This window comes from Lycium ferocissimum, unplaced genomic scaffold (genome assembly GCF_029784015.1).
Source record: "Lycium ferocissimum isolate CSIRO_LF1 unplaced genomic scaffold, AGI_CSIRO_Lferr_CH_V1 ctg285, whole genome shotgun sequence".
Taxonomy (NCBI): Eukaryota; Viridiplantae; Streptophyta; class Magnoliopsida; order Solanales; family Solanaceae; genus Lycium; species Lycium ferocissimum.
In genome coordinates this window covers 653,938-667,015 of record NW_026724299.1, presented here as the reverse complement: position 1 = coordinate 667,015, position 13,078 = coordinate 653,938, and the positions used below count along the sequence as shown (strand labels likewise).

The following is a 13,078-nucleotide window of genomic DNA, read 5'->3' as shown; positions in this document are numbered from 1 at the left end:
GGCTACTAATGCTTTTTTGGATAGATTTATACTTCCAGTCCACAAATACCTTCTACATACACTTTCTATCATTTTGATGAGTTTCTTTGGCAGCAAGAATATCTGGGACCAATAGTTCTGGATAGCCAATAGGACACTCCTGATAAGCTGAATTCTACCAGAATAAGCAAGAAATTTGGAAGTCTAAGAATTTATTCTTCCCATCATTTTCTCCAATAGAGGCTGGCATTGACTGATAGTGAGCTTTTTGGTACTCAGCGGTACACCTAGGTACTTGAAGGGTAATTCTCTCTTTAAGAATCCTTGGTGATTAAGAATGATCTCTTGTTCCAAGTCAAGAACCCCTCCAAAATATATAGCACTTTTCTCAAAATTGGCTTGTAGTCCCGAGGCTTTAGAGAATTCAAAGAAAGCACTCCACCAGTAGCTCAACAGACCAAATATCGCCTCTACAGAACAGTAGCAGATCATCTGCAAAACTTAATTGGATAATATTAAGCTTTCCACACTTAGGATGAAAATTAAAATTTGGTATCCTTCTCAACCTCTTCAAAATTCGTGTAAAGTATTCCATCACTAAGACAAATAGGTAGGGTGATAATGGATCACCCTGTCTAAGTCATTTTTTTGCAGGAAAAGGCTTAACAGGGTTTCCATTAACCAACACAGAGTAGGAGACAGTAGTAACACACTGCATGATCCATCTCACAAAAATCTCAGGAAAATTCAGACCTTGAAGAACCTGTTCCAAGAAAGCCCATTCAACAGAGTCGTACGCCTTCCTCATACCAACTTTAAGCATACATCTTGGAGATATGTTCTTCCTTCCATAATGTTTAACCAGTTCATGACTTAGCACAATATTATCCACTATACTCGCCAGGACAAAAGCCGATCGGTTATCACAATAATCCCATCCATCACACTTTGCATCCTATTGGTTAACACCTTAGAAATGATTTATAAAGCGTAGTACAATACGCAATGGGTCTAAACTCAGTTACTTTAGAGGGATTTCTAACTTTGGGGATCAAGGTAATATTAGTGAAATTTATAGCTTGGTACATAGTACCTATAGCAAAGAAGTCCACCACAACATCACTAACATCTTGCCCCACCAGCTTTCAGGCCTTCTTAAAAACACAAGCATTCATTCCATCACAACCTGGTGCCTTATTATCTCCTATAACAGCAAGGGCAGCTGAAATTTCAGCCTGAGTGACTGGTTGAATAAGCATTTCCTGTTGTTCCTTATGCAGTACTGGTCCATCTCGCACTGTTACGGGATTAATAGCAAGTAGTACAGCAGCAGCAGACCCTAGAAGCCCTTTTTAATACACAGAAATTTCCTCTTCAATATCCTTCTATTTCTGAATAATATCCTCTGATTTGGAAATCAGCTTCTGAATACTATTCTGCGCCACCCTATTCTTCATACTAGCAAAGAAATAAGCATTATTAGAGTCGCCTAATTTTAGCCAATTCACCCTAGATTTTTGCTGTAGTATACTCTCTTCCACACAACTCCATTTTTCAAGTTCTTGCCTTGCGAATCTTTCCTGAACAAAATGGTCTGCATGATGATCAGTCCTCATATGTTCCTGTAGTTCCTCCAATTTAGCTCTTGCAAGTTTGATTTTGTTATCTACATTCCCGAATTCCTTTGTATTTAGCCCTTAAGTCCCCGTTTGATGCCTTCGCCATCCATACTCTTGCATACCATTCTTTTGTGGTGGTTCCTTCCATGCCTTTTCTACCACTGGAAGGAACTCTTTATGATCAGCCAAACAATTAAGGAACTTGAAAGATTTAGTCATTCTTCCTCTATGCACTTGAAACTCAATGCTTAAAGGAGAATGCTCAGAGAAAACCGGGTCCATAGCCATTACCTCCAGCTGAGTCATATGTGTCATCCATGGTGCATTAACCAGTGCCCTATCAATGATGCTACATACATGGGAATTGGTCCACATAAATTGCCTACCAATTTGTTTCAGCTCAACTGTGCCAGTATCAAGCAAGTAATCTCTAAAATCAGCAATTTCAGTATCGTGAACAGGATTGCCCACTATTCTATCCTCCACACTTGCCACTGCATTGTAGTCTCCCATAGCCAGCCAAGGTCCTTGGCAAGTACCATGAATTTTCCTCAGTTCAGTCCATAAGGTTTTCCTGTCGTTAATTATGTGCAGTTCATAAATAGCACTAAATTCAAATTTAATATTGATGCTATTGATCTCAATTAGACCATGGATTAGTTGATCAGTCATGTACTGAACTGCAAAACTTATTCTATTAGGATTCCAGTTGACTAGTATCCTGCCTCGATCACCGTAGACAGAGTTAGCACACCAATCCCATCTACTATCTAATTTCTTCATGATCCTGGGGATCTTATTCTCCTTTAATCTATGCTCTATAATAACTAAGAGAACAATATCTTGCTCTCTAATATAGTTCTTTAATTCTTTTTGTTTATAGACCTTATTAAAGCCTCTTACATTCCAAGAGGTAATCTTCATAGAGAGACATTAGGTGGTCCGACTCCTGTCCCCTTCATACCCTTTCTATGCCTTTTACCAACAGCCTGGTCCTGATGTTCATCACCAATCAAAGGACTAAAGCTCCCTAAGGTAACAACATGAGCATTCTTATCAACCATCTAAGTATTTTTAGTCCCAGACTTGTGCTTAACTACTTGCCATGGACCCTCATCAGCCGGGACAGTATTAGCGGACTTCTCCTGTTGCTCATTAGTGTCTACTCGAACAGGAGGATTTATCTTTGGAGTAACCACCTCTGTAGATCTATTAGTCTCTTTCGGGACCAATATAGAACCACTATCTTCAGTTTCATCTGCTCTATCCTTATTCTGCCATATCTGCTTCATTTTGGCAGCCTTATGTTTGGTTGGTTTAGGCTGAGCAACCTCATTATTTGGACACTTATGCCCCACCATTAAGTATTGAGAACAATATAAGGGCTCCCAATCATAGTCCACCCTCTGTGCAAATGTACGACCCTTAAGGTCCAATACTGTTATCTTCTTAGGCAACTCTCTAGTAATATCGATCTCCACAAGTACCCGAGCAAAAGAAATCCTCTCCACCTTGTTGGTGCATTCATCTGCAAACAATGGATTTCCTAACACACTACTAATTTGGCTTAATGATTCAGGATTCCAACAACTTAACGGCAATTTTGGATACCTGACCCATAAAGGAATTGTTTGTAAAATTTCTTTATCAAACTCAAATTCCGGTGACCACACCTTCAAAATCATAGGCTTGTTTCTGAGCATGTAAGGTCCTGCTGTAAGAACATTATCCCTTTACTCAATGCTATTAAATTTTATCAGAAAGTACCCATCATTATGGTAGTAGGCTTTGGGTTTGGACACAAAATTCCATTGAGTAGCCATAAAACGGTCCAGTGTTGCAAATGTCAGGGAATCCCCCACAATATATAGAATAAGGGCAGTCTTCCACTTTGTTATCTCTGAATCAACCGTTTTGGCTCGTAGCCGCAAATTTCTCTCCATTCTGAATATTAGGAGGGATAAAGCCACTCCTCTAGCTGCTAAATTATTACCTGAGAAGAAATTCGCCCATTTTTTTGGTTGCTCAGTAGGTGGGTTAAGTCGCCCATTTTTTTGGTTGCTCAGTAGGTGGGTTAAGTACCAATTTCCTCGCTGCCAGTTGCTGTTGAATCTTTGGACTCCCCTGCACTGAGGCTTCTGTAGCAGTTCCACCTTGCATAGAGCCGAAATTTGTTGAATCGCACCTCACCGAAGTTGGCCTCGGCGCAATTTGAGTAACCGGAGTCCTACGAGGCTCTTTATTCGCAGAGAGCATCGGCCAGATTTGGCCTTCCTGATTGAGTTCTCTCACCGGTGCGATCCCAAGGGATTTACAGATGGCATCCACCGTTCCCCGCGCATCGGTGTGTGGTTGTTTATCCTTTTTCGGTCTCCCTCATGCCATTTTCCTGCACGGCGCACGTTACCACTAACCTACACCGAGAGAGAAAACCTTCCGTAATCTATTTTGTTTTAACAAAAGGTTCAACCATTGATATTGTATATGCGATACAAAAGAATTAGAATTTTGGTTTCTCAATTTTTGAACGTTGTATTCTCTCTCTCTCTCTCTCTCTCTCTCTCTCTCTCTCTCATCATTTAATATAGTAGTACATGTTTTGTTGTTGCCGGAAAAAATTTCGGGACTTTTTTGCTATTGTGTTTCCTTTTTTTATTTTCCCTAAGAATGTTGGTGTTGTTTTAGTGTTCATTAACTTGTAATTTATTTTTCCAATATTTCAAGTTTTGAAATATGCATAAGGGTTGAATTTATAAATTTACATGTTTCGTTTATCTTATGAAAATCAATAGAATATATTAGATTCACAAATATATTGTGATTATTCTTAATATTTAAGTATTAGAAAAAAATATATCATAAATTTTTATGATCGCCGCGAACACGGACAAATTCACTAGTCAATAATGAGACATGCAAATCAATAATGTTTTATCATGGCTTTAGAAAACCGTATTGATACTTTTTTCTACTTTCTAAATTTTGGCACCAAAAACTTCAAAAGAAATAATTATTTTCTTCTTTTGGAAAACTGAGCAATCCGATTAATTTTCTAGACGGTCCAAAAGTCAATATTTTTTAGTCAATTTTGGGTGTATTTTTAGAAGTAATTTGCTTTAAATTAAACTTAAATTTTATAGTTTGTCCTATCTTCAAAAATTAATAAATAGACTTTTTACAGAAAACTATCTTAAATAATACTCCCTCCGTCCCAATTAAGTGTCTTAGTTTTCTTTTTGATCTGTCCCAAAAAGAGTGTATCTTTTTATATTTAGTAAATTTTCCAATAACATTACACATGACAAATTTACGACCATGAGATTTAAACAACTACACATATTTAATTTAATACTAATAGATTCATAAGTCTTTCTTTATTTCATAAATTTCGTGTCTAGTCAAACTAAGACACTTAAATTAGAAGGGAAGGAGTATTTGATTTCTCAATCTCAAAGGTCGTAAGAGAAAACAAAAAGGAAATAGAAAATTATCATCAGAAGTCATAAAAGCTTAACTTCAGGGAATTTTAGTATAAAGAATGAAAATAAAAATAGAAATATAAAGTTAAAAAAGAAATCAAAGAATAGAAAAAAGGAAAAAAAATAGGAAAAGAAAGGAAAGGAAAATCGATATGTTCATAAAAGCTAGAGGTGAAATTTGATCTCTTGCCAAAAGAGGCTCAAGAGACTTGTTATGTCACATATGGACGTCCAACCAAATTATCCAATTACGCTTTGTGCTTATGGATGCTTGCTTCACTATTTGAGTAGTTATTAATCTATATATTTTTACTATATTAGAAGCATGAGTTGGGGGTGGTTTCGTCGTCCACCTCCAACTCATTTAAAAAAAAAAAAAAAAGAGTGGACCCCATCCTAAAAAAATCAAGCAATATAAAAAGAAATGGACCCCACCACCTCCAAACTCATTAAAAAAAAAAAGGGCCCCATATTAAAAAAATAAAGCAATGCAAAAAAATAAAAATTGGACCCCATATTAAAAAAACAAGCAATATCAAAAAAAAAAAAAAAAAAAAAAAAAACGTGCACCCCATATTAAAAAATCAAACAATATTCATGTAATTCTCAAAGTATCCCCATTAAGTCAATAATGGTGGATTCATTACCACATGTGTATCAACCCAATTAGTGGAGAGCGAATAAAATTATTATGCAAGAAAAAACGTGGACCCCATATTATTGCTTTTAAAAGGTTAAGTAGTCAAACCATACAATTTCCTTTCTTTTCTTATATTAGCTTCGAGATCTAATCTAGCTATTTAATCGTTGTATTTGCTATTCTGCCTTGTCATTTATTTGTTATGTTTACTAAAATAAATATACTTAAAATAATTATATTTTAAAATAAGATAGAACTTAATTACTTTTTCATTTTTATTCTTACTCTAATAAATGTGAGAAGAGATTAATGTCGTAAAAGAAAAAATAATATTAAATGGAAATCAAATAATAAATAAGGTAAATTAGTCAAATTATAATGCTAATTGACGTTTCCTTAAAAAAAAGGTGCAAAAGACAACATGACAAGGAAAATGAGTTAAGTCAAAAATATTCACCAAAAATTAAAAAATAGTAGTTCTTCGTTTAAATAGAAAATCAAATTTCTACTTTGCTTCGTTTTAAACATGCAAAATTAATTTAATAACTTGAATTAGAATTATCCAAATCAAAATTTGATAAAAAATAATAAGTATTGTTTAGGTCCAATCTACATACATTAACAATAGAATATTTTACACCTTTAAATTAATCGAATTAAAATTCAAAGTATCAACTGATGCTTAAATATTTCTATTGTTTTGTCTCAAAGAGAGGAAAATAGTTTCCTTTTAAACAAGTCTTCTCTTTTAAAAAGTATTAATAAATTTTTGCAAACTTTGTATTCATAGCAAACACTAATATAATAAAGTTTTGGATACGGAGCACAAACTACAATGTTATATATATATATATATATATATATATATATATATATATATATATGCATAAAAACAGTGCAAACTTATGTATGTTTATTAGCAATATAAAATATATATATTATCACTACCCAAGCACAACTACATACACATAGATACACTATAATCCAAAGTGTTGGGCCCGTGCTATCTAGTCTAGTCTAGTATATATAAAGAACAAGAGAGCCAAGTATTGATGTGGCGCTATTTCTATGACCAGCAATTGCATTTTTCTTTTTTCTCATTTTTTTTGGCTTTTCTCCTATTTATATAATTATGTGTTACTGAAAAGAAGAAAAAAAAAGTCCAAAAGTCACTTTTTAAAAATCCAGAAGACACACCCCCTCAATTGTAGCGGCCTTCCAAAAGAAAAAATGAAACGTTGCTTCCATTTGAATAACGAAACAGTTTTTTCATCTTTCCAAAACAAAGAATGAAACGTTGTGCCACAATTATATTGAAGAAGTGAAACAGTTACAACTGTTAGAATAATAATGATAATTAAAGTTACACAGGAGCAATATCAACGTCTTTTCTCTTCACATTCTAACTTTAGTCCATTTTTACCCTGGTCTGGATCAACAATCATATTTGTCGGGGACAAGGGATGTTCTTTATGGGAGAATTTAAGCAGCTTTTGACCGGGGAAGAATTAGGCCTTTTGAAGTAGAAAAAAGTTTGAATCTGTGATTGAAGTAGAAAAAATGGTGAGGATGTAATTTACGTGCAAATTTGGAGCAAAAAATGAGTTTTGCTTACCAACTCAAATCTTATACATACATCCAGCATAAAAGAGAGTATATAAGGTTTTTTTCTTAATTCTTTTTTCTCCTTCACTTGAAAAATTATGGATTTATACGCTTTGTTCTACTTCGATTTAAATAATATGATTAAATAGCATGATCTATCTAATGATATTTGCACAAATTTTCCATTTATGTGCTATTGTCTATCTTTTTCTTAAAAAAGAAAGCAGTCTCATTATATGGAAATAGATGAATCTATGTGGTGCTTAATTATCTAATGTTCCTGCTTTCTTATTATATTAAGTGATAGTTTGATTTATTGAAGGTTGGATATAATTTTTGTAATTAGTTTAGTGAATGAACGATGAACGGTTACAAGTATTGGAATTGACTGCGGATGCGATTGTGATAACAAGAAAAACAGAATTCTCACCAAGAAAATCAGAAAAAACTGGAACTAAAGAAAATAACATCTAATTTATTGCTTATTATATATCACTTTTTATTAGTAACAAAATAGTTTATATTTTTATCTTCTCAATATACAACTATGATTAATTCTAATGTTTTTATTTGTATTGGTTAGAAGTCATGAGATGGTATTTGTGCAAAATTTTAATTTTTTAATACTCATGAAATATTTCTTATTATATTTTTTCATAGAAAAGTGTATTATAGTATGTTTGGCCAATTAATTTTATAGGCATTTTGGAGCAGCAATTAATGTTTGGTCAAACTTTTAAAAAGTGTTTCTAAGTATATTTTTCTCAAAAATGCTTTTCAAAAAAGTGTTTTTGGGCATAAGCTACTTTTTTTAGCTTCTGAAAAATAACTTCTGAATCTCCCCAGAAGCACTTATTTTCTCTCAAAAGCTTGGTCAAACACCTCACTTTTTTTTTAAATAAGCACTTATTCAGAAAAAAAAAACTTGACCAAATAGGTTATTAGTGTGTAAACTACTATCTAAATTCATTAATGACATGCTAATTATTTTTTGTAGATGCACTAAATATTTTATGACCGCGCGAAGCGCAGATAGTTTTACTAATTTTCTATATAAACATGTGAATTCACAGGACCTACGTGGGTCCTCCCCTGCCATATGTTATAAAAATATGGTCACTTTGACTCAAAATTTAGCAGATTATTAGTTCTATTATAAAACAATAAAAGTAAAGGAAGAATACTGTAGAGAAAGAGAGTAGGAGAGAAGAGAGGAGAATTCTTATTTCTCTTGTTATGGATGTCTTAACAATGAAGGAGAATTTCCATATTTATAGGGGAAAATTAACTTGGTCCCAAAGTCATAAACCCTAGTTTTTCTTCTAGAGACAAAGATCCACAATAATAAATAAATAATATTTATAACACTCCCCCTTGGATGTCTATTTGATAGATGATGTGTCTCATTAAAACCTTACTAGAAAAAACCTAGTGGAAAAAATTCTTGTAAAGGAAAAAGAGTACACATTTCTAATAATATGCCATTTGGTTGCCTCAGTAAAAACCTTACAAGAAAAAATTTAGTGGGACAAAAGCCTTGAAAGGAAAAAAGAGTACAACACGTATTAACTCCCCCTGACGAGAACTTGAATCTTTACATCTCAATCTTGTGCACCATCTTCTCAAAAATTGCATTTGGTAGAGACTTCATGAACAAATCAACCATATTATCACTTGAACCAATCTCTTGCACGTTGATATCACCATTCTTTTGGAGATCGCATGCAAAGAACAACTTTGGTGAAACATGCCTTGTCCTTTTATGAATCCTCTCTTTAGTTGGGCTATGTATGTTGCTGCATCTTCAGTCTTTGGATAGAGTTGCATCGGCATATAATATTGTTGAAATCACTCTAAGTGCATTCCTGACTTACTTTATAAAGAGATGTTATCTTTATATGATTTAACTGTCATCTCGAACAACATCGTATGACTATAATCCCTCGTAGTCATAGCAAAATATATAAATGCATCAATTGCATAGAGATATGGCACTTTAGGACCAAAGAATTCTGCAATTTTCTCATTTCAACTTCTTTCAGCAGATAATCTATTGCTTGTGGAAACTCTTCAAGAGTTCGAATAATATTCAAGTAATCAATTTACACTCATAAAGACATAAGGATAGTAGATTCATGTGTACCTTTAGTCAATGAATATTCATTAGGATAAAATCGCATTCACCTTGCTTGATTTAATCCATATAAGAATTATGAACAAATTTTTAGAACACATATGCTTCAGGCATTTAAAATTCTTCAAGAATTTTCATATAAATTTTGTCAAGTGACAATATCCATTAATATTTAAATGCGTGACATTTTCTAATTGTATACGGAATTGCCGGGTCCAATAAGCTTGAAGCTTACCAAAATGCGTCATTTCACTTGGTAATAATGTCTATGTTAGCATGCTTTATAGACATAGAATTCAGATCCTCACAATCTTTTACAATATTGCGCTATGTTGTACCAAAGATATCGTTGACGATATCATTTGTATCGGTTGGCAATGTGACATAACTTATTGAGATCTCATCACTTTCATTATTTTAGGTACCTAAACCTCTCATGAGGGGTAATATCGCATGCTCTTCAAGAGCACATTGCCTCCTTATTATGACCATTTTGATTATTTGCTCCTCTCCCTTTTCAAGGATTATTTCATTTAGAACCAATTGATCTATCATGCTTCATGCACGTGGTATACTTTATCCTTCAGGGACATTAATGTTAATAAGGGCATTTTGCAGCTGAAATATGAAATTAGTTTTGGATCAGCAAATGCTTCGAGCATTTAACTTGAATTATCTTTGAATGAGGATCATAGCATATTTTTATTAGTTGCTTATTCTCTCCCCCTTATGTTAGAAAAACTAACATATATACCATTTTTTTTGTTGGGGTGGGGGGGGGGGGGGGGGAATCCATCTTTGTGTATTATGATAGATTAGTTAATCATATACCACACATAAAAAACTGTTAGAAAGAAATATTTGGTTCACACCCTGAACCAATTGTGAGGGGAGAATTTATCATAATTTATCGGTCTGAAGCATACAAGTGGTATCGCATACAATACATCATATCTCAGACCAGCACATGAAGCTTTGTTCTCATAAGCAATGGTTTAGCTATTTAGTGGAGGCATTTAACGCCAAACCACTTAGATATAAACCAACATTATCAAGATGGTTGCCTTGATTACATAATCTAAAAATTGTGCTCTTAACTCAATTATTTTGAGCAAGTAATTTTATAAATGTCAAACTGCAGGTTGACAATAAACGCACATGTGACCATCTCATTGATGCATCTATTTAAGATATCACATAACAGGTGAGTGCGCCCATATTGACCTTTTATATTTTTCAGAATTTAGGGAATTCAATCCCAACATTAGCCAGTATAATCAACTTATCATGAGAACAAGCAACACAAATAAATTCTTGAAGAATCATCTAGTTCTTTAATATATGTCGAATACTCAATCTGCACATCGTATTTGATTCGGGATGGCCAAATTGTTAATGCCAACTAATAAAATTGTCTATACTAGTAAACTTCAGGTTAACCATGCCATGTGCTATTTGTTTTAGTAAACTTCTTATTTACTATGACATGAATTCTTTTCGCATCGATAAACTTCTGGTTACCGTGACATGTGCTTTCATCATGCTTATATTATAGTACACTTTGGAGAATAAGGTGTGTAATCTTTCACACAGATATTTATTACCCACCATGATTTTGAAGATATTTGATCATCCCATCATTAATAGCTACAATATGATAGTCATTTACTTTAGTAAATTTCGGGTTTACTACAACTTGTATTTCGATCATAACAATTTCATATAATACAACCTCGAACGAATAACATAATAGTATATAAGCTCTTCAGGAGCCTTTAATTTATTCTCCATAATTAAATATTGTTTGGACTCTATTAGTGTCATGATCTTCAAGATATAGTTAGCTCTTCTGAAGCCTTGATTAATTTTGTACTACCAATATTTCTTAAATACTGTTTGTATTATAAAAGAAATTTTAGTTAAACACTGCTAGGGTCATGAGATAAACAATAGTAGAGATCAAAATTTGCTACTTCGGGAACAGATTTCTGAGTTTGCTACTTCAGGAGTAAATTTCAGTGTTTACTAATTCAGGAGTAAAGTATAGAGTTTTTAAACTATTTCTTCTCAATTATTCTACCTCTTCTGAAGGTGAGGCGTATTATTTTTACAACAAACAACACGTATATTTATGTTCTTTACTAAGTACCATCACATTGATCACTTCAGGGATTGGATCTCTATTTGTAATATTTATCAAAAGTTCTCATTCTTCACGAATGAAACATAATCATATGAACGTGTCTTAACCATATAAAATTATGGTCGCTTAGAACCTCTTTTAAAATATTGCTACTTCAGGAGGAAATTGAGGCACACGTATAATATAGAGAATTTTCTACCATGTCTTCATGAATAATCAAAATAAACCTATAAAAAGATTATCACTTCTAGTGATTAATGAAAACATAAAATATATTATCACACCTGGTGATCGTACATTTTTATGAACTCTGCTGGAGTTCAAGAAGAATTATTACTATTGTTATCTAGTTCATAATCCATCATTTAATTAGTCATGATGAAAATAAGCATTAAAATAGCTATTGCATACTAATACATATATACATAGTGACTCGGCAAGTGTTGATAAAAATATTAAATCTACAGTAAGCAGAAGGCTTATTACATTACCGGTATTGGCCATATCTATCTTTTGCCACATAACATAATTTTTTACGAGCCACAGACCTCATGAATGACTGAAAATATATCTAATTACATACAATATTGAACCGTTCTCCTTCAAAAAGAGAGTTTATCTTCCTCTTCTTTTTTCACTGCAGCAGCCATTAGAAATAACGAAATCAATATACTATAATGAATAGGAGGGATAATACCTTGATTTCCAGTAAGCCACGGGTGATACTGTAAAGCTCTCATCATAGACGATAATATTAATATAGACTAAATTTTAATAAAAAATTAGCGACTCGTGCTGATAATGTGTTATAAAATAACAAAGCAAGCAAGAAAAATATTGGAGAGAAAAAGAGAGAATAGAGGAGATATCTTTATTTCTCTTGTTATGGATGCCTTTACAATGAAGGAGAGCCTCCATATTTATAGGGGGGAAATAGCTTAGTCCCAAAGTCATAAACCCTAGTTTTTCTCCTAGAGATAGACATCCACAATAAATAAATAATATTTATAACAAGCTCAACATTGTTTCTTATATCTTATTTTGAATTTTACATCAAGAGTTTTAGTAATTTAGTTTGGCTACATTTCTTTTTTTGGTAAATAATGATTTTATTTAACTAAAGTAGCATTTTGTACAGAGTTTAAAGGAAAATAGGCGCATGGACATAGTCCCATGGTCCTATACTAAACACAACCCCAAACAACCATCAACAATCAAATAAACTAAGAAGGGTAGTAGTCCATCTAGGCCAGCTGACTTGTAATTCTTGCCTACATACTGCCTCTAACCATAACCTCTTGAATGATTTGTCTTATGAGAGTACCAGGGTCCCTTTGTTTGCTTTGAAAGTGTTATACCCCGTATTTTGTACATTGGGATATTCCGAGCTAATTGCGGAAAGTTAACGACAAGGCTATTTTTTTTTCCGACTTTGTTTTAAGGCATGAGTTACTTATGATTTTATTGGTATGGAATATT

General features: G+C 33.2%; 1 protein-coding gene across 1 annotated transcript; it reads right to left on the bottom strand.

The window, feature by feature from the left end:
* Positions 1-2,662: 2,662 nt before the first annotated feature.
* Positions 2,663-3,854, bottom strand: LOC132043810 (uncharacterized). Its single transcript, XM_059434274.1, has 2 exons — positions 3,681-3,854; positions 2,663-3,271 (listed from the first exon to the last, which is right to left on the bottom strand). The coding sequence occupies exons 1-2, from the start codon at positions 3,852-3,854 to the stop codon at positions 2,663-2,665; spliced, it is 783 nt and encodes a 260-aa protein (XP_059290257.1).
* Positions 3,855-13,078: the final 9,224 nt, after the last annotated feature.

What these genes read in the sequence shown, in the direction of transcription:
- LOC132043810 (XM_059434274.1), bottom strand. Translation starts at nt 3,854, where the DNA reads ATGCTCTCTGCGAATAAAGAGCCTCGTAGGACTCCGGTTACTCAAATT. An exon ending in AACTGGCAGCGAGGAAATTG is followed by an intron (nt 3,272 to 3,680) that starts GTACTTAACCCA and finishes ATGATTTTGAAG; the next exon opens with GTGTGGTCACCGGAATTTGA.